The sequence below is a fragment of the Myotis davidii genome, unplaced genomic scaffold (assembly GCF_000327345.1).
Source record: "Myotis davidii unplaced genomic scaffold, ASM32734v1 scaffold6, whole genome shotgun sequence".
NCBI classification, from domain to species: Eukaryota; Metazoa; Chordata; class Mammalia; order Chiroptera; family Vespertilionidae; genus Myotis; species Myotis davidii.
In genome coordinates this window covers 9,544,298-9,570,837 of record NW_006383011.1, presented here as the reverse complement: position 1 = coordinate 9,570,837, position 26,540 = coordinate 9,544,298, and the positions used below count along the sequence as shown (strand labels likewise).

Below are 26,540 nucleotides of genomic sequence, written 5' to 3'. Positions count from 1 at the left end.
ACCCAGCAGCGCTGCTGATGCCTGAACGGTATGTGGAATGAAGTGGGCGGGCATCGGGAGGCCACTATGGCACGGGGCAAGCACTATGGGCAGTCTATCTGAAGTGTACCTGGCGTATAAGACGACCCCCCACTTGGAGGCATATTTTTCAGGGCCAAAAAATCGTCTTATACGCCGGCAAATACGGTATAACAAATCAGCCATCCTATGATAGAATTCTACACAGCTGGATCCAAGATACTTCTAAGGACTCATTAATTGCCTGACTCTTTGTCTCCCTGCAGCTTCCACTCTCTGACTCTATACTTCTATTGTAAATACTTAATAATCTTTCCCACAAGTTAGTATTTCAAATGCCTAAAGAAAATGATATGATCATGTCTATTAGCCTTTTATTTCCTGACTATACCAGGTTCCTGTGTGGGATTCTTTTATGAGATAGGTGTCTACCATCCTTTAGCACCTAGTTGCTACTATTTTTTAAATATATGACTGGAGTCCTGGTGTATGAATTCATGCACGGGTGGGGTCTGGCCGGCCTGCCCCAATTGGACCAATCGGGCCAGGCCGGCTGGGGGTAGGGGCCATAGGCAGTTGGCTGGCCAGCCCCGCCCCCGATAAGGGTGTGTGTGTGGGCAATCGGGGGTAGGGCTGGCCGGGGGAGGGGCCACGGGTGGCTGGCTGACTGGCCCCACCCACTGGTTGAACTCCCGGTTGAGGGGACAATTTGCATATTAGCCTTTTATTACATAAGATTAACTGGACATAGTACTTCAAGTTTTGCCTCACTACCTCTTTCAGCACAGTGCCTATAATGAGTAAAAGCAGAAGAATCTGGCTACTAAAAGGTGCCTATTCCTTAGGACATTTTAATAGGCTATTGGGACCTGAAGCCTAAAATAAATGGAACTTATGGTATTTATGATTGGAAAATGAATGAGGCTGAGAACAAATTTCAGGGAAAAATGTAATAACTCAATGAAACCTAACAAATAAGAAATACCTTTAGAAATCTCACATTCAAAATCACAAATTTATATAAAGTCTAGAAATGCTTTTTTCCTTTTCAAGATATAAATTTTTATTAAACATTTAGATGATATATGCAGGACAGTACTCCAATAATGGTAATTTCTCAGGACATAGTATTATAGCGATTAATTATCTGGAAAGATGGGAAATTTTATTTCTCTTGATATTGTATCTTTATTAAACTTTTGTGTGGGGGGAGGTAGAAGAGGGTATAGAGGTGATAAATGGTGATGAAAGGAGACTTGACTTGGAGTGGTGAACACATAATTCAACATACAGGTGATGTATTATAGAATTGTACACCTGAAACCTATATAATTTTATTAACCAATGTCACCCCAATAAAAAAATAAATAAAAAGTAACGTTTATAATGATTTTAAAATTTCAAAGAGCAAAGTGACTTCAAGCTTAGTTTCCCTGGCAGCAAAAGGTGGAGAGCTCTGGAAAGTTTCTATGGATCTGTATGGTGTTTGTTATTATTGGAGATTCAGAATAGAAAAGAAGCCAAGACTATTCACAGAAGGAAAAGCGTAAGTAGGCAATGCAATTTCTAAATAGCAAATGAAGACTATCGTAAAATGGCAAGCTTCAAAAAAACCATGAAAAGAAATCCCAAACAAATTTAGAAAAAGTACATAGTTTGAAAGTTATGATTCAGCATAAACTTTGTCTTTTATGCTGTATAAACATGGACAGACCTTTACAAGCAAATGAATAATTTTTGTATTAGTTATAAGAGGGTGCACTATTTAAAAATTCAAAATTTTAATACCTTTCTTAGTCTCCATAAATTTTTCATAACTATCTGGAAAATCATCTTCTGGCTTAGATTTTTCCACTGGTGCCACAACTGTTTTTCCTTCCTCCTCTTCATCTTCATTAAACCACATTTCTTCATCCTCTTCCAAGGCTTTTGCATCTCTGCGAAATCTGTTACTACGCAATATAGACGGTACACTGTAAGAAACATACCATACATATTGAGTAATGACTTAAAATTCATATGATTAAAATGGATAATAATTATGTATGACCTAGAGGATCTGAAATAATTTTAGTTGGATAATATTTATTAAAATTTATCTTGAGTTACAATATGGAGCAGTAATTTTTCATATAAAAAATTTGGGATAGGGAGAATATCCTACTCTCCTACATATAATCCTGTCCTATCCAACGATGGTAAGAAAATTCCTGGGTAAATTTCAAATCCAACTATATGTGATTTTGGACATAAATTTATATGCTATAAATGCAATATACTTAAACAATACCTGTTCAGTTTCTGATTTTGTCTGTCTTTTTCTTGCTCATATTTAGTCTTCAATCCTTTGAATGTCTGAACATATTCAATCGATTCAAGTGCTTTATAAAAGTTTTCAACTATATGTGCAGTAAGAGACTTGATATCTTCCTGTATAAGCACAAAATTTAGATTTCAAATATAATACAATGCTTGTTAGGAGAAAGACTTAAAAAATTTTAAAAATAATTCCAAAACTGATCAAAAAAGGTGTTTCAAAATCACCTTCCAAAAATAAATGTTCTAGTTTCTTTATACATGAGCCAGGACTCCACAGAAAACTTGGAAAAAAGAAGCAATTCACTGGAGCCCTTTTTGGGGGATTATAAAGAACATTTCAAAAGTAAATGTATTTAATTTATGCCTTCTGTTCATTTTTCACACTTATGTAGCACTTTACAATTTAAAAAGCACTTTCATGTAATAAGCTTTACTGGACCGATTTTATAGAAAAGGAAGTTGAGGCACTAAGAGAAGTTGAATGGCCTGGTCAAGAGCACAAAACTAATTAGAAAGTAGATTTTGAAATTATATTTTCAATAAACGTTAGGTATTACTTAAGGACTTCTCATTTAACATGACATCCTATCAAAATGGGATAAGCCTTGCCTAAGATATACACATAGATTCCTCAGACTACATTACCTATACAGATCCGATAAAGTATTAACTCGTATAATAATTTATTCCCCGTCTTCCTTCCAATGGTATAATATTTGTGAAATAAAGTGGTAGTAACAACTTCTAAATTCCAAATGAACCATTTTTAAATGATCATTGCAATGAATGGGTACAAAGCAGGCTCATTATTAAAAATAATTGAAGTTGTGATTCAGGACTTTAATACTATAGTAAGAAATACACAGGCCACTTCTGTAAATGATCCACCATAATCTGACTGCATAAAGGATTTTAAGTCTTTAAATGAGTTTTCCTGGACATCTCAAAAAAAAAAAAAAAAAAGCCAAGAAGAAAAATTAGAAATCTATGTAAAATGGTGTGTGTTGTACACTCAACAAAAAGATAAATTTTAGGATTCAATGTACATTTATCAACCATTTATATTTTCAGAAAGACAAAAATCAACCACAGGGATAGAAATGGGTTTGTCAACCCTATGATTTATTAGTATCTCATTAAACATTTTAAAGGAAAAAAATGTAAAAATAAATCTCTGATTCATTAGAACAGTGTACTGTGAAGCTGAGTTCAGATAATTGGTGAGCTTGAGCTAGTTAATAATATTTTTAGAAAAACAGTAACAACAAACATTTCCTGTTTTCTAAAGGCTAAAGATAGCAATTCTATCCTCTTCATCCTTTTGAGTATCATACTTTTGGCAAGTGACCAATATTAGAAAAACAATCCAGTTGCTCAAATAATCTTCATGTGAAAATAGCATGTCATCACTAGAAATCTGATTCGTCAGAAACAAAACTAGAAAATGAATTTCTAACTTTGACTTTCTTTTTTCAAGTTCTTTCTAACCATGTGGCCACTTTCCCTGGTGGTATCACAAATCTTTTGTTGTCTGAAATTGAGTTGTAACATAACTTCAAACCCTGACTGTGCTCCTAACCAAATGGATGCTCTTGAATAGATCACTTAATTACTTTGGGCATCTCAAGTCCCTCATCGGTAAAATAAGGCAGCTGGAGTAATCCATCTAACGCTCTGATTTCCTCAACCTAAAATTTCATAATATCCTATTTTTACGCATCTCATATGAGTATCTAACAAATAAATTATTTTCAATCTTCCTATTCATTTTTATCACTACCCCTACAATTGATCAAAGAGATCACATGAATGGCATGCTTGACTGAAATGTCCACATATGCCAAATTTCATCCTGATACACTTGGCAAATAAATGGAACTAAGAAGATTATAGAATAAATATGGGTCCAAAGACTTGCTAAATTTCTCAATTTAAAATAGTAACATCACTAAATACATAATTATTCTACTTTACTAAGAATCATTTAATATAAACTTACCACTCTTATAAATTCAAATAACTCAATAACAGCTGAATTTAACAAATTGTACCGAGTTCCATTATCCAGAAGAGCATTTATAACTGGCTCAAAAAGATTTCCCTTTGTGATGTAACGATTATAAAATTCATCTTTAAGGCCAATTATCCGCCGCATAAAACGAAGAGCACCTGATTAAAAATAAGATGGAATAAGTCAATGGTCTTACTAATATTAATCATCATATAAGTATTTTTACAGAAAATAATGTATATAGTCTTTTAGAATGAAAAGCAAAATTGTGCACTAAAAATTATTGGGCTTTGAAAAAAACAGGGAAAGACCACTCAAAACCTGTACAAATTAGTAGCCAGAGCTAATAAAAAAATCCCCAATAATTGGCTTTTGGAAGATAAATAAACTACCTAGGCAGGTAGCTCCATAGCAGAGATTAAAAAATACACTAAAACCTCAAAACACAAATGTTGGTAATACTCAGAACAGTGTGGGTATAACAGATAAAATACAAAAGCACTAAAAAATAAAAAAATGTTGTCAAGAAAAATATGTTTATGTAAATTAATACACAAAGGGAATACCACATTTTCCATCATTAGTTTGATAACATTTAAAAAAAAACAGTAACAAACATCAAGTGATAGAAGAATGTCAAGTGCTTTAATCTTTGGGAAAGAAATCTGGAAGCTGTATGTCTAATTAAAATTTAAAAGAACATACCAAAATACATAAACATTTTGTCCTGGAAACCCCATTATTGGAAAAAATCAACTAGTATATAAAAGATTTACATATTAGACTATTTACTACAGTGTTGTTTGGAGTGGCAAAATACTCAAACAATTTTGCAATCCATGTATTAGAGAATGGTAAAATAAATGTGGAAGAGCCACTCTAAGAAATATTACTCAACTGTGTTTAGGAAACAAAAATTGGTTCACACCATATCCACTGACCTACAGTAATATTAAGGGACTTGTAAGTATGTTAGTATAAGCCTGTTTTTGTAAAAAAAAAAACAACAAAAAAACCCCGTGTGAATATGTTTATGTAAATCTTGACAAGTATGGAAAAAGGAATGGAAAAGAAACAGTACAGGTAGTTAACAGTACAGGTAGAGGCGACTTTAAGGCCTTAAAAATAAAAGAAGTATTAGGGAGATTAACCTTTTCTCTATACATTAAGTTAATGCTTACATTTAAATTATAATTTTTATGCTCAGAAAAAACCCATACAACTCTTTTTACTTGAAAGGAAAGAAAGCTTATTTATTTCTATTTGCAAGTGAAATTATGAAGAGGAAAGAAAAATTTTCCAAAAATCAACATTGCAGCAAATATTTTACAAGTTCAATAAATAACCTGAGTCATACAACAAAAACATGTCAAGGCCCATATCTCAAAAATAGAGTCACTACTAAATAACAGTATTGTGAAGCAGATGTAAAAGATAGTAAGACTGGTTCTATTAGTAAAATACTATCTTTGCACTGGGATCCCAATTAAGCTGACTGAATCTAAATGTGAACAAATATATGTGGGTGGGGAAGCACTATGACCAACCTATTCCTCTTATCCATTAAATAAAAGATCAGTATTTCTCATAATCATCTTTTTAATAGCAAATATCCTGCTAAGAAATGAATTCACATGGGTAACTTTGGCTTTTATCTCTATTAAAAATGTTATTCCTTAAAACATTTTACTAGACTGCTCACTTAAATTGTTACTTACACAATGCCAGGAAAGTATGCTTTGAATTCATCAAGACCAAGACTCTTCTTAGCAAGTCCTTGTTCATAATATAGTTTTTTATGTGATATGTGTGATGTTCCACACAAAACGTGAGTAGCTCTAAAATTAGAGCAAGCAGCTGTGCTGTTTGATAATTATCTACAAAGAAAGTCATCACATGAAAGTCAAATACTGCAATACATCTCAGTAAAAAAAGAATAAAGCTCATATCCTATATTTTAGAACAAAAGTAAAATTATATTTCCTTTTCATTTTTATATCAATTAAAGAAGCTATAGATTTTTACTTTTTCATTAGGCAGACTCTCCAGAAGCACTGTAAATTTTACCTAGTTACTAGATACTTTTCTAAGGCTCCTGTATATTTAATAATGTTAAGAGGGAAAAAACCCTCAATAAAAGTTTACAAACATGATAATAAAACCCTCAATACACTGAGATTTTCTTGGTAATGTTTGTTTAATACATACTATTGTAGTGGTTAATATTAATAAATCTATAAAAGGGTCCACATACAGGAGAATGTACCTCAAACTTTTTGCCTAAAATGGTACAATGCAAATTTCCCAAGAAAAATTAATATGCTTTCTTTAAAAATATTTTTAAGAAAATAACATTTTTGGCTATTTGAATATCAAGTGAAAAATGTTCCATCAAGTTTTTTTTTTTTTTTAAACACTGATCTTTTTAACATCAAACCATAATACCCATGAGAGGTCTACTGAAATATACTAGCTTTATTTTCAAGTTCTTTGGTTTATACATTCATGGAATGATTTCAAACTGCTTCCAGAGCTCAAAATTGAATATAATTGAAGGGCTTATATAGGTAATTATCTACACCTACTATGAAAATTTTAGATAAGAGAATATTAAATTGTGAGCAATTTATGGAATCACAGTCTTAGAAAAAAAATAACTGACATCACCTGGTACAACTATTTCATTTTTCAGGAATAAATTAACATTCTTTTAAACAACAGAATGACCATTAAATATACAAAATACAATTCTGGTATTTCAAAGATCTTTTCTACTTTAAATCATGTAAAGAGTCTTACTTGCTCTGGACCAATTTGTATAACAACCAACATTTGAACTAGTACCTTACAATTAAACTATATTAATTTCTCAATTCCCAAATTTTACTTATAAAAGATTTTGTGGCAATGATCTACCGTGTTAATTAAAATTACTCATCCAATATTTGAACTGTCTCATTTGAAACTGGCTTTTCTACGGCTTTGATAAACCTGGTAAAACAGGATGCTGGGCACACAGGCATATTTTCTGTACTACCAAGCCCATACCTGGTATGCATGTTCCAAGTAAAAGCAAGTGTTTCCACTCAGATTTATAAATAAATTTTAAACACAAGGCTGTTATAAACACTAATTCCTAACTAATTGGTCTTAGCTTACTAGATTTCAAAAATAAGCATAAACTAAATCACCAATGTCCAGATGTCTTCTCAAAAAATATCAAAAAACAAGTTCTAAATCTACAGAAACAAACCAAATTCCAAATGGTTTTCCTTTTTTTTTTATGTGGGAGAAAGAGGAATATTTTCTTTGTAATAAAGAAAAAAAAGAGTATTTTTGGTGAAAATATGCTTTTATTATTAGCTTTGTACAAGTATATTATACTCTGAGGAGGAAAAGTTTACTATTTGCATTAGTTAATAAAATAAAAACATATACTTACCAGGACAAATCATGCTGTTTTTGTTAGATCCAACTATATTATCTAATAAAAAAATTTAAAATCAGTTACTTCAGTAATAATATCTCATACTTCCCTGGCACTACAATATAGAAAGCACATAATCTCCTTTTATCTACATAATAACCACTAAGAATTAGTGGTTATTATATTCAGTTCAATATTATACCTTTATCTGCAGTCTTTTATAGAACTGGTAATAGACAAGAAGTTATTAAAAGAAAATTATAAATGTTCTGATAAAAAATGAGATTACTGCCAAAACCGGTTTGGCTCAGTGGATAGAGCGTTGGCCTGCGGACTGAAGGGTCCCAGGTTCGATTCCAGTCAAGGGCATGTACCTTGGTTGCGGGCACATCCCCAGTGGGGGGTGTGCAGGAGGCAGCTGGTCGATGTTTCTCTCTCATCGATGTTTCTAACTTTCTATCTCTCTCCCTTCCTCTCTGTAAAAAATCAATAAAATATATATTTTTTTAAAAATGAGATTACAACCAGAGATAAGACTGATATGTCAACTTTTATCTTCTCTCAGCCATCCTCCAACAATCTGAATATGTCTATCCATATAGATATTTCTTAAGTTCTATAATAACACAAATGTTAATAATAGATGATTTATGCTTTGATTTTTTTAAAAAAAATGTTTTTACTGATTTCAGAGAGAAGGGAAAGGGAGAGAGATATAGAAACATCAATGATTAAAGAGATTGACTGGGCCCAGCCAGCAAGATTCAGTGGTAGAGTGTTGACCTATGAACCAGGAGGTCATGGTTCGATTACCTGTCAGGGCACATGCCCAGGTTGTGGGCTTGATTCCTGTGGGGCATGCAGGGGGCAGCTGATCAATGATTCTTTCTCATCATCAATATTTCTCTCTCTCTCTCCCCCTCCTTTCCTCTCTGAAATCCCTCCCTCCCTTCTAATAAATAAATGGGGAAAATATCCTCAGGTGAGGATTAACAACAAAAATGTTAGCTACCATCATCACTATCCCTGATAAATTATAAGTATTTCCTAAATTTGATCCATTTCCTGTGGTTCTGTAAGAGAAGGTCCTTGTTCCTGGGACATGCATGCTAGAAGGAGCAGCATGGTGACATCCGCAGCCTATTCCCAAATGGCCCAGGAGTGGGAAGGAAAAACTGTCTGGACATTTATATATATATATATATATATATGAATTGATTGCATACAGAGGCAATCAATTGATGTTTCTCTCTCCTCCCTCCTTCCAAAAATATATTCCAGTGAGGATTAAAAAACAAAAAGCAGTAGGTAAAAAAAAAAAAAATTGCAGAATTTACACAATTGATATCAATGCATATCAAGTTTGAAAACATGAAAAGTAATGCATTATATATGTCATAATAACATAAACGAGCATAGGGGTGATAAACTCCAAATTCAGCATTCCTTGAAGGATATTGGTAGGTGGGGTGGAATGAGAATGGGAGAGCCAATAGGAGGTATATGGATGTCTGTCAAGCTATTATCTAAATATTTCTATATCCTGGAAGTGTTTTATTTTAAACTGAATGTTTAAAGCGTATTTATTTTAATTTATGTAAATGGAACCATTCTGCAATAAATTTTTTACCCATTCAACTTTACATTTTTGAGAACTAGTCAGATGACAGATCAATATATATTCAATTATTTTAACTGCCAATATATACATACACCACATTTTAATTTTCCTACCATGAACAAAGCAACAACACTCTTGTAACTGTGATGCATATGCATAAATGTTCCCTAGAATATATACTCAGAAATAGAATTGATGATATTATGTGGGTATGCCTCTTCTACAACTTTATTAGTTTAGTACACATTCTCTTAACTGACTCAAATTAACCAATTGTCTAAGAGAATATGTCCTTCACATATCTCATTTCATAAGTTGAGTGATATCCTGTGAGTCAATGATTTGTTTATGATACTTATATTTGGTAGTATGATTACATTATTTAAATATTGCAAACTGATGAAATACAGATTTACAGAATACAGAAATACAGTAGAAATCAATAAAAACTGTTGCCAAATGAGATGTACACAACTATGAATACTTAATGGGAAGTACATAAACCCATAGTAGGATTTGCACTTTGCACTCAGACTGCTTAAAAAAAAACTTTAGACTGGGTGGGGGAAAAAGAGGGACATGTGTAATACTTTCAACAATAAAGATTTAATTAAAAAGATTTTTTTAGGTTATCATTCCACTTCAATAAACTGAAGCCAGAAACTGTAGCTGATGATTTGTGAATATATAAACTACAGCAAATAAAGAACTAAGTAAATAGCTTGTCACTTATAATACTTATTTTACTCTTTAAAAACAGAAATCATAAGCAGATAAGTAAGAAACCCTACCCTTTTCATATCTGTCTTCTGAAGTATTGGTTAAAAGTGGTGCTGTGAGGACATGCATACAATGGTTGTAGAAGAAATTTAGAAATTCACTTTTTTCAGTTTTCTGAAACAAAGAATTTAAAAAATACTTTATTACCTTTATAATTGATAACATGTCTTCAAGAATTAGCAGTGTGAAAAAATTCATATTACAAATAAAAATGAAAGCAAGAAAAAGATCAGATAGTATTAAAAACATTTGTTTTTAGGTAATTAGAACAATTTTTTTCAAATATGCTATGATCTGAAATGCAATGAAGAATCAATCAAGCAATATAAGAGGAACTTAACTATTTAAAATTTGATACCCATATTTCACAATATATTCAAATTTGGAAATCCACCAAATCAATTTATCAAGCCACTAGAAACAGAACAGAATAGAATTTATTTATTTTTATTTTTATTTTCCAGAATAGAATTTAGATCTACTTTTAAAATGTTTTTGGAAATTTGGAAAATAATGCTTTTTTATTTTCTGGGCTACTACCTTTTTATACAACTGGCCCAATATATTTGTATATAATTTAAAAGTAATACATGTTTTCTAAATATGAGGACATTTTATAAAGAAAAAATATCCCATTAGTTTGAGACAATTACTATTAATATTTTGGGATAGTTTCTTAAGTCTTTCTATTTTCATTGACTTTTTTTTTACTATGCAGTTGAGATCATTCAATACACAGTTTTTCTTTTTAAAAAAAATTATGAAGGAATGATTTAATAAACAATTCATGTTATAGCTTATATCAATTGTAAGTACTTTTATAAGTATAAATTTATTTAGATAATAAAGAGGATATATTTTTAATGTTTTATTTATGCACTACATAATGACAGTTTGGTCAATGACAAAAAACATATACGATGGTGATATTCCAAATAGCCTAGGTGTAGTAGGCTATACTATTTAGGTTTGTGTACATGCACTACATGATGTCACATAAGTTTTCCTTTCTTATTATAATAAAAAACCAACAAAACTTACCATTTAACCACCTTTACATTTATAGTTCCCTACTGTTAAGTATATTCACATTGTTGTATATTAATTTTTAAGAAGTTAACATACTTCTTAAAGGCCAAGGGTCAAACAGAAGTGCTAACGTTTCACTAAGATTTTATACATTACATGATTGTTTTCTGCCAAGTGAACTGTTATAGGAATACCAATGCTACTTGAATACCAAGTATACAAATATGTAACTATTTATTGTTTTTCAATATTGTACACATTTTCAAAATTTCTATATTTACAATTACATTAAAAAAAACACCCACAGCTGATTAGATCAAAACTTAAAAAAAAAAAAAGAATCTCACAATAATTTCTTACATTAGTTGTAGCCAGCATGTTCTCTGGATCAATCAGAGTACGAAGAAGTCCCATTAACTGAACAGCACCTCCTAGCTCAGGATCAGTATCACAGATCATTTGTTCAATTACTACATTAATGAGAAGGATATCCTGAAAGAAAATGTTTCCATTAGACCTGGTTTGGAAATATGACAAATATACCAGCTGAAAGAACAAAATTAGAATCACATAGGAAATACCCCACAAAGAATATATGAACTTATTTAAGCTCTTTTCTTCCTAATAATGTTTTCTAAAGTTCTATTTAAGCACACTAGAGAGAAAAAACCCACTTATATTAAAAAAAAAAAAGCAGAGCATGCTACACCTTACGATACCATTAATATAAAGAAGTGGAAAATAAAGTCATTTATCAGTGATTCTAGTTCACTGGAGGCTCTAACATTCTTATTCTAAGTTTCAGTGTCAGGTATGAATTTAGAAGTTGACTAAACAAGCAAGATTACACAGTGATACCCTCTCCACTCCCAAACACAGCTTATCTCAGCTTCTAACTAGAAAATCCTTTCTAGCAAAAAAAAAAAAAAAAAAAAGAGAGAGAGAGAGCAAGAGAAAATAACCCAGTACACAATTCTCCACATGTGAATGGATGCACATGTTATATAATGACCTAATACCAAATAGATTTATTATTATATTAGCAACAAGCTCTTGGGTCTTAATATACAGAGCTACAAAGCAGCTTCTGCTTGCGTTTTTAAAGTAGAAATCTTAAGCATTAAATTAGGATACAAACTGATTGTTCATGTCAAAAAGTTTTGGTATCAACTCCGTGGATTTGAAAATATGTTTATTATTGAGGGAAGAAAGGTAGTAACTAAAGGAGATGAAATAAGGGAACTGCATGGAATGAAGATAAATGTCTTAAATTGGGAGAATTCTGGAAAGTAATAAATAGAAAGCTTCAGAATAAAGCAGTCTATGTTATTATTTTGTTTTGCTAGCCCTGTCCAAGCTGAATATACTTTTATCCAAAAATAACATATCCCTGTGAATTGTTTATTTATTAATGTAAAGCAATAAAGAACCAACAAAACCATGTCATAGCAACTTAACTGCTTAAAATTAGAACCCTAGCCTGACCGGTGTGGCCCAGTGGTCTAGCATCCACCCATGAACCCGGAGTCACTGGTTCAATTCCTGGTCATGGCACATGCAGGGGTTGCGAGCTTGATCCCTAATAGGGGGTATACAGGAGGCAGTCAATCAATGATTCTCTCTCATCACTGATGTTTCAATCTCTCTCTCTTCTTTTCCCTCCCTCCTTCTGAAATCAGTAAAAATATACTTAAAAAAATATTAGAACCCTACCCTCTACCATGTTTCCAAATTTGAACACTAATAAGTACATTCTATCATGGCAATAGAGGATGAAATTTTTTCAAAGAGGAAATAAAAATTTTTAATTGTATTATAATTTACTAGAGGCCCGGTGCATGAAATTTGTGCACTGGGGGCGGTGGGGCGGGGTTTCCCTCAGCCCAGCCTGCCCCTCTCAAAGTCCAGGAGCCCTCAGTGGATGTCCTACTGATGGCCACAGTCTGGCAGCAGAGGCTCGGAGCAGGCGTTGTGTGTGTGTGTGTGTGTCTGCTGGGGGCCTGCCCCCAGCCCACTGTGGAGGCTTGGAGCAGGTACCCCCCTGTGTTAATCTCTCAGGCTTCTGGCCTCCACTGCGTGTTTCCCTCTCCCTTGAGGTGTGGCCAGGGTGGGATGCTGCCTGCAGGCTGCGCTTTCCTGCTCATGATCACCGGATCACTGCAGAGACTGGGGGCAGGCTCTGCTGGATGCTGCCTGTGGGGAACTTTCCTGCTCTGGAATCGCCATGGTGAGAGGTGTGCCCAGGGTGGGATGCTGCCTGCAGGCTGCGCTTTCCTGCTCATGATCACCGGATCACTGCAGAGACTGGGGGCAGGCTCTGCTGGATGCTGCCTGTGGGGAACTTTCCTGCTCTGGAATCGCCATGGTGATCCCAGGAGCAGGCCCACCTGGGGGCAGGTAGCCCTCTGCACTTGCCTGCTCTGGGATCGCCATGGTGATCCCAGGAGCAGGCCCAGCTGGCAGCGGGGCTTAGGCAGCACACGGGGGTTCCGGCTGGGGGTGGGGCTTAGTTGGCACATGGGGGTTCCAGCTGGGGCGGGGCTTTGGTGACTCGATCACACCACCTAAGCCCAGCCGCCCAGGGCTGCACACAGGGCCTGGATGGCATCTGGTGCTGGCCATCCCTGCCTGCAGTATGCAAATACTGCACATGGCGCTGATTAGCCAATGGGAAGCGTAGCGAAGGTATGGTCAATTATCTTTTTTGTCTTTTATTAGATAGGATTCGTATTACAACTGTAAACCTACTTTTGCCCATCCTGTATTGTTTTACTTTGTGGTGTCCATTAATTCATGTATGCTTTCTTCATTTTTTTTCATTCTCATGTTCTCTGATTTCTTTCTATTGCTTGATCAATTCTGCTGTAGATGCTATTTATTGATCTTTTTCAGTTCAGTCATTGTATTTTTCAGCTCTAGGATTTCCTTTGGTTCTTTTCTATGGTTTCTCTTTGTTGAATTCATTTTGTTTATGTGTTGTTTTCTTGATTTCATTTAGTTATCTAATTGTCTTCTTGTAGCTCACTGAGCTTCTTCAAGATAATTATTTTGAATTCTTTGTTAGGCAGTTCAAAGTTCTCCATTTCCCCTCAAATGTACTTATGTATTTATCTTTAATACTTTAAATGTTATTTTTCAATTATAGTTAACATTTAATATTATTTTATATGAGTTTCAGGTGCACAGCATAGTGATTAGACAATCATATAATTTACCAAGTGATGCCCCCAATAATTCTAGTACACATCTGGCACCATACATAGTTATTATAATATTATCGACTATATTCCCTATGCTATAGTTCTCCATTTTTTTAGGGTCAGCTACTGGAGCTTTATTTTGTTTCTTTGGTGGTGTCAAATTTCCCTGATTCTTCATGAACTCTATAGATTTGTGTTGGTGTCTGCACATCCTAAGAAGCAGTTATCTTGCCCAGTCTTTACAGACCAGTTTTGGCAAAGAAAGCCCTTCACCAGTCAGCCTGGCCAGAGGTTCTGGCTGGGCCAGCAGGTGGGGTCTCTTACTGGGGTACTCAGACCAGCCATTGAGGCTTGTGCAGTGGTATTTGTTCTTAGCTATTGCAAGATGATTCCTCAGTGTTCTGGCAGAAGCATGAAAAAAGTGATTCTCTCGGTAGCACCCTGAAAGGCTGGGGATGTCAGACCCTCACTTTGCTTTTTTTTCTTTCCCTCAAGGGAGAATTCATTGGTCCAGGGGATCTTTCTCAGCATAGTTCTGTATTGGCTTGGGGAAGGAAGGACGTGGGTAAAGTGAAACTGTTATTACCCCTTCAATGCATCTTTTCTCACTTCTGTGCTCCACCAAGGAGCTATAACCTCTCACCTGGATTCTGTAAGGCATGCTTCATTTCTTAATTAACACAATAGAGTAAGCTTGGTGAACTGAATAAATAGCTAAATCAAAAGACCCAGCCTCTAAATGCAGTACTGCCATAACCAGCTATCTAAGTGGCCCTATTAACTCCTTCAGGCCTATTTCTCTAATGGCATAACAAGGGAACTGGAACAGAAGATCACCAAAGTTGGGACTACTCTGTCAAAATTCAAGCTAGCATTGCTAATTGTCTGCTAGAGTTCTTTACTGACAGTAAAACACAAGTACAAATCCAATTTTCCTTAATCTGCTTATCCAACAATGTCATTACTCAGACTAGAAAACTCATGCTCAAGCAATTGCAGCAAAATAACAAATATGTTAAGACAAACTACCAGAAAATTCCTTCAGATGTCAAATGATAAGTTGATCTAAAAATTTACAGCTGTGTTTGGGGGGTTCAGTTAGTTGGAGCCTGTCCTGTACAACGAAAGACTGTGGGTTCAATTTCTGTTCAAGGTATATATCAAGGTTGTGGGTTCAATCCCCAGTGGGTATGTGTAATAGGAGGCAGCCGATCAATGTTTCTCTCTCACATCGATGTTTTTCTCTCATATCAATGTTTCTCTCTTTCTCCAAAAATAAAAAATATATCCTCAGGTAAGGAAAATACATACATACATACATGTCATTACAGAGTAAGTGCAATGAATTTATTGCAATTCTGGGGCATCAATAAATATTTTAGAGAACACTCTTTTAAATGTATTGTCTTAAAATAATTCCCAAACTTCCTTCCCATTAATGCTTGCTTATCCCGATGGTCTCTTTTTGTGGGAAGAGCTCAGGAGATTTATCTCAGCGCAGTGGCAGATGCAATGGCGTGAGTGCACTCCGCCTATACAAGCTTCCTCGGCACACCTAGAAGTGGCAGCGCCCGCCTGAGTAAGCCCCCTAGAGCCCCTACATAGTACCCTATCTTTCCTACCATTGGTTGCCCTAAGGATGGTGTAAACTTCTGATTGGTCTGGAATGTTATATATGTTGCTGCACTTAAACAATAAAACTTAGATCCGCGTCTTGAACTGATCTCCGGAGTCGGGCATGCTTCGTTAGGACTCCGTCGGCCTCACCCCCGCGGGACCCCCTGCCTCATCTTTTTGTTTTATTTCTTTTTATATATACAGTACCACCATAGTAGCTCCTGCAATTATAACCTTCAAATGAGAACCAGCCTGTAAATGGCAGCATCATTTAGCTGAAATGTTCTGACATAGGGGTCAAAATCCAGGGTCAGCAAACTATAAAACTACCTGGCTAATTGCCTATTTTGTACATATACTGGAACATAGCCAAGCCTACTCATTTTCAAACTGCCTATGGACAGTTCTTACTATAGTGGCAGGGTTAAGTAGTTTTGACAGACCATATGACCCAGCAAGTCTTATTTACCTTAAGGATACTGCAGAAGTTTGCGCATTCCTTACCTAAATAACATTTCAGTGAGTAACTATGGTTTCTAGGAGATATTTCAATGTTTTAGTTATTTCTAAATCAAAGTTTTAGAGAAATGATACTCCCATTTCATTATACTTGAAACTCATACTATTCTTAGAAGCAAACACTTAAAAAAAAAGTCTATGTAAGTGGGTTTAAGAATTTTGCTATACTGTGAAAAATATCCAGATTAAGAGCTGACATTTCTATTTTCTGATTGGGAAAGCTAGAGAATATACTTTATTTCATTGCTTCTAAGAAAAAATAATTTAACTTCTTAATACTGCGATATATTTTATAATCTATGGAATTAGACAGTTACTGTCAGCACAGTGGCAATCATGACAAAGTTATATGAAAATTTTCCACTGACACTTTGAGTGGGGGAATGAGAGGATAATGGGGCAATAAGGACACATATGTAATAACTGAATCAATAAAGAAAAAAGAAAAGAAAACATTAGCTATATATAGTAAATAAGAGAAGAAAGAATGGCAAGGGCAAGAAGAATATTCTGAAGTAGAATAAAAATAACCGATGGATGTTGTGGGAACATTTCCATTGAAAAAAAAATAAATAAATATAATAATTTAAAAAAAGTCATGCACATGAAATTTACTCTGCAGCAACTTGAATGAAGCCTACAAATATAGAACCAATAGTTCTTTCAATCCATTCTCACATGTTAGAAAAAAGAAACAATAGCTCCTCACATCAGACAGAAGAACTTAATGGTTCAACTCCTCACATATGTGGAATGGCAAAACAGCCTAGACCAGCCGTGGGCAAACTACGGCCCAGTTTGAAATGAATAAAACTATTGAAATAAAAGACCGTACCCTTTTATGTAATGATGTTTACTTTGAATTTATATTAGTTCACACAAACACTGAGATCCATGCTTTTGTTCCGGCCCTCCGGTCCAGTTTAAGAACCCATTGTGGCCCTGAGTCAAAAAGTTTGCCCACCCCTGGCCTAGACAAACAGAACCAAAACTCTTTGTAAAGTTGGGGGATTTTCTTGATATGATACACTGAATGAAATGTTAGTTCTGTACTATTCCTGAGACAAAGACATAACCTAAAGTGAATGAGGAGGAAACATTAGACAAATCTAAATTGTTGGATACTAGACCAGAAACTTTCCATTTTTGTCTAGGGTCCTAGACTCTAGGCTAAAAGGGTATTACTGGGACAAGTGACAAAATCTGAAATTAGGGCTGTGGTTAAATAAAGTAAAAATGTTAATTGCCTAATTTTTATAATTATAGTGTGGTTATGTATGCAGAGATTTTAGTAGATAGACACTGAAGTAAATAGGGATAAAGGGATATCATGCCATCATTTCTGTACTTTATTCTTCAATGGTTCAGAACAAAAATAATTTTATGTATATGTAAATGTGTATATACAAATATGAGCAAAGAAAAAATGATAAATAGGAGATAAAATGTTAATAACTAGGGAATCTGGGGGAAGTGTATATGGGAGTTCTTTGTACTATTATCACTTTTGTATAAATTTAAAATTACTTCAAAATAAAAGGTTAAAAAAACCTGATGCAATTTTAGGAAATAAAATTTGATATGTGCAATACAAAATACTGAACAGTCAACCAACCCATGGAGATTAATTTATGTATTTTTAAAAACTTTTTATTATGGCAAATTTCACCCTCCAAAATTATTTTGAAGCAAATTCCAGATATATAATTCTATAAATAATTCAGCATAAAATATTTAAAAGTGTTTTAAGAGTCCTTTAAAAAATGAAAATAAGGAATCCTAAAAAATAAACCCAACAACTATATTTAAATAAAAATTAAAAATCCCAATGCTATTGTCATATCTAAAAAAATTAACATGAATTTATTCCTAAGTGAGAAATACACTGAAAATACTTGCCAAAATAAGCAGTTCAGTAATAGCTGTATTACTTATTCAGTCAGATTCTAAAATAAGTTTTACTGGATGTTTCAAAGGCCATTAGCATAAAAATGTGAAATCTGTGGCATAACAAAAAAAAGACAGCAGTTACTGCTAAATCCACCCAAACAGCTTGGACCGAAATGACTACAATAAAAAATGTTAATATTTCCTAGTGTCTCAAACACATATGCTAATATTCATATCAGGAAGAACTTGAGTTTGAATGCTGTGCATTTAAAAGAACATCAAAATATCAACAGTCCACTGAATACACATGTAAGTTATTTTTTTTTCTTTTTAAAAGTTGCAGCCAACCCAATATAGAATTCAGCATGTAGGATCCTTTATTTTGAAATTTAAAAAATATATATAATTTATATTCTTTTGTGGGCTAAGAATTATTTTGAGGCAACAAGATTTTTAAATTATAAAATTGTTAGATATCAGAAAATTTAGGGAAATGAGAGGCCTTGAAGACTATGATTACAAGAAAAAAAATTGAGAAAGGGACTTTTTATAGTTAAAAATCAATAACTGCTTCTCTAAGTCTCATGCATCAATTAAATGTAAAAAAGAAAATAGTTCTACAAAATAAAATGAATAAACCAGCGATTCTCAACCTTTAGGGGTCGAACGACCCTTTCACAGGGGTCACCTAAGACCACCGGAAAACACATATATAATTACATATTGTTTTTGTGATTAATCACTATGCTTTAACTATATTCAATTTGTAACAATGAAAATACATTCTGCATATCAGATATTTACATTAGGATTCATAACAGTAGCAAAATTACAGTTATGAAGTAGCAACGAAAATAATTTTATGGTTAGGGGTCACCACAACATGAGCACTGTATTAAAGTGTCGCAGCATTAGGGAAGGTTGAGAACCACTGGAATAAACGAAATGTAAACAGACTCATAGATAGAGAAAATAGACTGCCAGAGGGGAGTTGGGGGACTGGGTGAAAATGGTGAAGAGATTAAGAAGTGCAAATTGGTAGTTACAAAATAGTCACAGGGATGTAAAGTATAGCATGGGGAATATAGTCGATAATATTATCACCAGCTGGTATGGCTCAATGGATTGAGCACTGTCCCACGGACCAAGAAGTCTTAGGTTCGATTCCCGGTCAGGACACATGCCGAGGTTGCTGCTCGATCCCCAGTAGGAGGTATGTAGGAGGCAGCCAATAGATGTGTCTCTCTCATAGATGTTTCTATCTCTCCTCCCTCTCCCTTCCTATCTAAAAATCAATAAAAACATATTAAAAAATAAGATTGTAATAACTATGCTAAGTGACTACTGAAAATATTGGGGGAACACTTTGGGAAGTACATAATTGTCTAGCCACTATACTGCACACCTGAAACTAATACAAAATAATACTGTATGCAAACTGTAATTGAAAAATTATAAAAAAAACAAGAAACTGTAATTGAAAAATTACAAAAAAAACCTTTCTGTTTCTAGTAAAAACAGAAAATGAAGAATTCTTAGAATTAGTTGCTTATTCTTCTCATGGCCTGATTTTATAATGAATACCTTTAATCATTCTCATCACTAAGGATGTATTACTGAGCACTAACTTCAAAATTACCTTTTGTAAAGGATGGCACTAAGATAATAATATCAACAGTGAGATAAACTAGATATTTATTTTTTTAAAGTCAGATTAGCATTAGTTGGGTTTTTAAAAAACACCTTAAAATACTTAACACAAAATATGTCTTTTATTTCTTTTCTACTGCCTAAAATTAGCCCAAACCGTTTCTAAATAAAATTGCTTTAAAAAAAACACTGGCAATATCTATGAAAGACAGACATAAAAATCTAAGCTAAGAGATTAAGCACAAAACATGTGAAACAACTATAGTTTAATTCAATAATATAAGGATCAAATTAACACTGGGATTCAAAACCATTAAGAAGGAAATAATTAGCCTGACCCACATGGCTAAGTGGTTGAGTGTCAACCCATGAAACAGGAGGTCAAGGTTCAATTCCGGGTCAGGGCACATGCCCAGGTTGTGGGCTCAGTCCCCAGTGCGGGGAGTGCAGGAGGTAGCAGATCAATGATTATCTCTCATCATTGATATTTCTATCTCTCTATCTCCCTATCTTTCTCTTCCTCTCTGAAATCAATAAAAAAATATATTTAAAAAATGAAGAGACATAATATTTGTTATTTTCTACTTAACACTAAAATAAGAAAGAGTACTTAAAATTACAGCTATATGTTCATATTGTCTTAAAAACAGTTAAAGGGAAAAGTGTAAATATTTCTGTAGTGGGAAAACACAATATTGGTCTTATTAAACATTCATCCACACTAAAAAGAAAATACACATTTGAACATAGTGAAGGTAACTTATTAGTTATACTTGGTAAGTGCCTGACCTATGAGGCTTGAAATTATATTTCATTAGCACTTGAAGAGTTTTTTAAGACTAGTATGTAAGAATTTGATTCTATGATAATCATTTATTTCAATCTCAATACTAATTTGAATATGCTCTTTTTTTTTAAACAGTCAATCCAATTGCCAACTGAATACTATGCAAATCAACTGGCACATATTCTGGGCTTGCCATAGTCACAAATGATTAGAAATTTATTATTTTGCTTCATAAAAGATTAAAATAATGGCCATAATTTTCTCTCAAAAGTTTGCAAACACTATTCTACAGGTAATTCACATAGAACCAAAGCATTATTACTTACATCATCACTCTGCTGGGCTTCTTGCATTACGAACTCTCGGACCATGGATGGACTAAACTCTACTAGATAAGAAAATATATCTGTAGCAGCTGATCTGACTTGCAAATCATCCATGCCCTGATGAAAGGAAAATAGATTACTTAGAGATAGTTAACAAATGTTATGCTGTATTTTCTTTTTTCCCAAATCTATGTACACCTCCAACTTTTTGGATTTAATTGTACTGGAATCAAAATACATAACCTCTCTATCATTTTACAAATATTAAAAAGTTTTAGATAGCTCAATGATTAGTTTCCACCAGATTTTATCACCACAAAAATAAATACTCAGAAAATTTAAATTTAAACATCAGCATAGGATTATAAAGCAACACTGTAACAAAAGGTTAGTTTTTTTTGGGGGGGGGAGTGGGGGGGAAGAATTATTGATTTAAATATATGCAAAAATGTGAATGATGTCTCCTAGTTAAGTTTTAAAACCTTACAGAATCTGTCTTTGATCCTGGATTTGCCAGTTACTTTACACCTTAGTAACTGATTTCTCAATTATGATTCTCCTATTAGAGGATGCTTTTGAAAACACTTTGGGTATTTTTACTCTTTTCTACAACTTAACTTTTTAAGGTAGTGATTCTGAATGTTTGTCCTCTTTCAATGTGAAGAATACATGATTCATAAGTTACAAAATTTTCAGGAGATTCTGAAAACATTCTATGACTCAGCAGTTCTCAAAATGTGGTGCAGGGAATCCCTACAAGGAGTCTAAGATTCTTTTCAGGAAGTATATGAGATTAAAATTATTTTCATCATCATAATAAATACTAGGGCATTAATGGCCTCTTCACTCTCAGTCTATCACAAGTATAGTTGGGTTTTTAAGAGGCTACACAACCCATGGTATCACAACAAATTAAATGCTGAAGCTACTATGAGACTCTATTTTCTACTAAGCCAGACATTAAAGGTATTGTTAGAAAATCTGAAACAGGCCATGGCCAGGTAGCTCGTCTGGATATGCCAAGATTGTGGGTTTGATCACTGGTCAAGGCACATATAAGAATCAATCAATGACTATATAAATAAGTGGACTAACAAATTGATGTTTCTCTCTCATTTTCCCTTTGCCCGCCCCTCCCCCAAATCAGTAAGCAAATTTTTGAAAAATGTTTAAAAAATATGAAACAATGCCATTCTTTTCACTTAAATATATTCTGTTTTGGAAAAATTATTTTTTCATGAAAGTTATATTATTTATGTTAACATATAATTGGGTGGTTATTATTTTAAAATAAGTTAATCCTTAAAATACTCTCAGTTTTAATTTTTCATGTAATAAATATCAATGGATAAAACTAATAAACAAAAGTATGAGAACCACTGCCCTAATCCCATACTGCAACATGAGCACCTTTGATTCAGTCTGCCCTCACTCCACTCACTGGTCTAAAAAGGAAAGACATTTTATTTTGTTTCTATGAAACATACTTAATATGGTTACAGAAGAGAAAATCTTATATGGGATTTTTATTCACCTGAAGCCATATTATATGCAAGTGATTACATAGTAATATTATAAATTTAAGTTAATAAAAATCTGAAGATTGAAAACACTTGTATAATTCACTATCAAGAGAAGCATAACTGCCAAAACCGGTTTGGCTCAGTGGGTGGAGCGTTGGCCTGCGGACTGCAGGGTCCCGGGTTCGATTCCGGTCAAGGGCATGTGCCTGGGTTGCAGGCGCATCCCCAGTGGGAGATGTGCAGGAGGCAGCTGGTCGATGTCTCTCTCTCATCGATGTTTCTGACTATCTCTCTCCCTTCCTCTGTGTAAAAAATCAATAAAATATATTTTAAAAGAAAAAGAGAAGCATAACTTAAATTATAAAATTCAATATGCATTGCTATAATAAATACTTTCAATCCATAATATAAATCTATTACAAATTCTCAATTTCAAAAACACGAAGAAAAGCTGTATAATTACCATTACAATTTCAAGAGCAGGAAGAATGCCCAACTTTGCCAAAGTTTTGAAAAATGCATCTCTGTTTTGAGGTTGTAATGTCTGAGAAAATGCACAAAACTCCTTGAAAAAATTAACCTGTAATGTTAGAAAGTATAGTGAGACATTGATACACATACATGTAAACTTAGAGCACACTGTAATGTGATAAACAACACCTTTCTCAAGGATTTTAAGTCAGTAATCTTTCATTACTTCTTAAAACCCAAGTACCTGATTATAATGTTTGAAAAATTAACAAACTGCTGGTAAACAGCAATTACTATTCTCTTCCCTCAAAGCATGGTTTTTATCTCAATAAAGTTATTATAAACACATTCATAAGGGAGGCAGCTAATCGATGTTTCTCTCTCATCGATTTTTCTAACTCTCTATCTCTCTCCCTTCCTCTCTGTAAAAAATCAATAAAATATATTAAAAAAAAAAAAGAAAAAAATTTCCAAGAAGCAATTATTTATCATTCATCTATTTAAGAAGCAGTCCCCTTGCCATTTGTTTAAAAAGAAAAGCATCTCTATACAGTATCTACAACCAAGAAAATGCATGAGTTTATAGTTCTGTCCTAACATAACCCACATATCTGATTTTGGAATTTGTAAGACACACAGTTTCCCTCATGGAGAGGGGAACCCACATCAAAATATCTTAATTAATTTCTAAAATATATAAAACAATAAGTTTGAGAATATTTATAGCATAATTTAAGTACATATATTTTATTTCATACTCTAATTATAAAAAATTTTCTCTTAACCAATTCAAAATCAAAAGCCTGTATGCCCAAAGAGCAAGTGCTCTTTAAGGGTTTGAATTTCAATAATAAATAAATTACCAATTCACGCCGTTTATCATCATCTGTAGCCTCATCTGTTAGTTGTGCAAACACTTCAGATAAAAACTTCTCATCTTCCTACATGAGAAAAAATGTTAATTTTAAAATTAACATTAATTACTAAGAAATATTAAAAGTATGAATTATACTCATTTATATGATATATATAAATTATGTTTTAATATTCAAAACTTGACTACACCATTCATTATTAGTTATACATAGATTAATATTTCATGTAACTAGAAACGTCAACTATAAAGAACTCTTGGAAAACAAAAATAAATATTCTAGAAGTCATGCATAAACACTCATTTACTTTGACTTAGAGCCTCTTTAGCTCCCTTTTGGGGTCTATTTACTCTCAATTTAAACATAATTCAAACAAGTTTGAAGATCTTTAACCCATAGCAGATTAAAACATTTTTTTGTGTGTGTGTGCCGCATAATTTTAGTAATTAGCTTACATGTAACATGAGATGAAAGAGGTTGAAAATCATTGGTGTAGAGTCTTACATGTTCTGTGGTCTCCAAGGATACCACTGAACAAGAAAACACTACAATAACTGCCTTTCATACTGTTGAGATGAAAAAGGTTGAAAATCACTGGTGTACAGTCTTACATGTAAGGACACAGCTAAATGACAATACTACCATAACTGTTTTTCATACTGAACACATATACCACTTTTAGAATTAGATCAGGCTTTAAAAGATTACCTAGTCCAATTTTAAATTTCCTAAGACTAAGTTACAAAGAGTGGATTTACTTGTGAATACCTAGTGACAGAGATAGATTCAGAATCCAAGTCTCTTGTATAATGAGATTTTTGTCATTCCCACCCAATAAAATGAACTACAGGATAGGACCCTAAATACTACAAAGTTATGAAACAAATCAAAGCCCCCCCACACACACTAGAATGGGACAAATCTATTAAGTAACATTTAATATGCTAAATCCTATAATTGAGGCCCAAAACATCTAAAACAAAATGAAGGGCCATATGTTTATCATCAGTTGTTTTCGAAAAGGTACTGGAAGATTTTACATATTTAATTAGTAACTGGAATGAAAAGTTAAAAATTTCTCTTTCAGTGCTGAAATCTTGACATAGGCAAAAATATGTCAAAAAGAATGAAATCCTTGATTTTACTGGATTTGTTTTTAGCTCAACTCTCATCTGTGTAATAGTGGAATTACATGTAACATGTTAAAATGCCAACATTTGAGAGAGCTGTCCTGTAACTTATTCTAAACAGGTTCTTAATCTGTAGCTGTGTGGAAATTACTTCACGTTTTTGGCTTTTAGGAATTTAATTTGCAAACATTTTACAGTATATTTCTGAATTCTGGGCACAAGGGGTTTTGAACAACTAGAAAAATTCAGGTCAACTAAAATATTATGCTTCTATCATGCTAAAGAGAATCTCAACATGTATTACAGTACATACTAGGAGCCAATGACTACACTAAATAATTTCACAGTTAAATAACTTGTTAGTCTAGGAATTATGTGCCTTTACACTACCTCATTTTGGTCCAGTTAGCTAAAATTCTTATGTTTACTTGCCTTATATAACTTATGTAACAGCAGGTTAATACACATTTAAGAAGCTATAGATATGTACATCACAAGAAGGGTTATTTGGAAATACCAACTACCAAGCCACAAAATTTTTACATGGAAATCAGAGTTGGGCTTTAAGAAATGAGCCGTTAAGAGGCCAATGGCCATAAGCTTTAATTACTTTCTCCTCACACTGTTGAAAATAGAATTCTGCATCATGGCTGGCACATAAGAGATAATCAAGTGGTAAGCCCTAAACTATAAGTAGTTTCCAGTATCTGGCTATTTTATCAAATACATCTCATGGACCAGAAATGAGTAACTTTCCTTTTTAAAGTTACACTTGATTTATATAATTATAGCCTTCGCAAATAAGCCTGTGATAAAATATATAAAATGACATACAAAATGTTATAAATATTTATAAATTAGTTTGCATAATTTATTTTTTTCAAAAACACTGATTTTGGTAATCAATACTCTGAAGTCAAAAGCAGTCATTTGAAAGATACACTTCAGCTTTTGTCACTGGGTCCTTTACAACAACTATATTGATTGTGGGTCTACTTTCTGACTTTTTTTCTATCAGGAAGTGAAATGGCATCCTGAATTGTACAGTATGATTTTTAAAAATGAGTTCCCATAGCCGTTGCTGGTTTGGTTCAGTGGATGGAACGTCAGCCTGCAGACTAAAGGGTTTCGGGTTCGATTCCCATCAAGGGCACATGTCCGGGTTGCGGGCTCGAACTCCAGTAGAGGGCATGCAGGACACAGCTGATCAATGATTCTCTCTCATCATTGATGTTTCTATCTCTCTCTCTCTCTCTCTCCCTCTCCCTTCCTTTCTGAAATTAAAAAAAAAGCAGGTCCCATGCATTGTAAATGAAACATAATGTGTAAGTCTAACTTCCCTCACAT

General features: G+C 33.6%; 1 protein-coding gene across 5 annotated transcripts in view; it reads right to left on the bottom strand.

Moving 5' to 3' along the window:
* PPP4R3B (protein phosphatase 4 regulatory subunit 3B) overlaps positions 1 to 26,540 on the bottom strand; it is a 50,465-nt gene that overhangs the window by 6,580 nt on the left and 17,345 nt on the right. Inside the window, exons 5-14 of one of the 5 annotated variants that reach the window (XM_006778583.2) lie at positions 24,052 to 24,129; positions 23,181 to 23,297; positions 21,195 to 21,311; positions 11,566 to 11,697; positions 10,188 to 10,290; positions 7,791 to 7,832; positions 6,067 to 6,225; positions 4,337 to 4,506; positions 2,309 to 2,448; positions 1,807 to 1,991 (exon numbers count right to left, since the gene is read on the bottom strand). In XM_006778583.2, coding sequence (XP_006778646.1) covers positions 1,807 to 1,991; positions 2,309 to 2,448; positions 4,337 to 4,506; positions 6,067 to 6,225; positions 7,791 to 7,832; positions 10,188 to 10,290; positions 11,566 to 11,697; positions 21,195 to 21,311; positions 23,181 to 23,297; positions 24,052 to 24,129 — 1,243 coding nt within the window. The remainder of the gene's footprint in view (positions 1 to 1,806; positions 1,992 to 2,308; positions 2,449 to 4,336; positions 4,507 to 6,066; positions 6,226 to 7,790; positions 7,833 to 10,187; positions 10,291 to 11,565; positions 11,698 to 21,194; positions 21,312 to 23,180; positions 23,298 to 24,051; positions 24,130 to 26,540) is intronic. The other 4 variants (XM_006778584.2, XM_015557905.1, XM_015557906.1 and 1 more) reach the window with 4 other exon arrangements.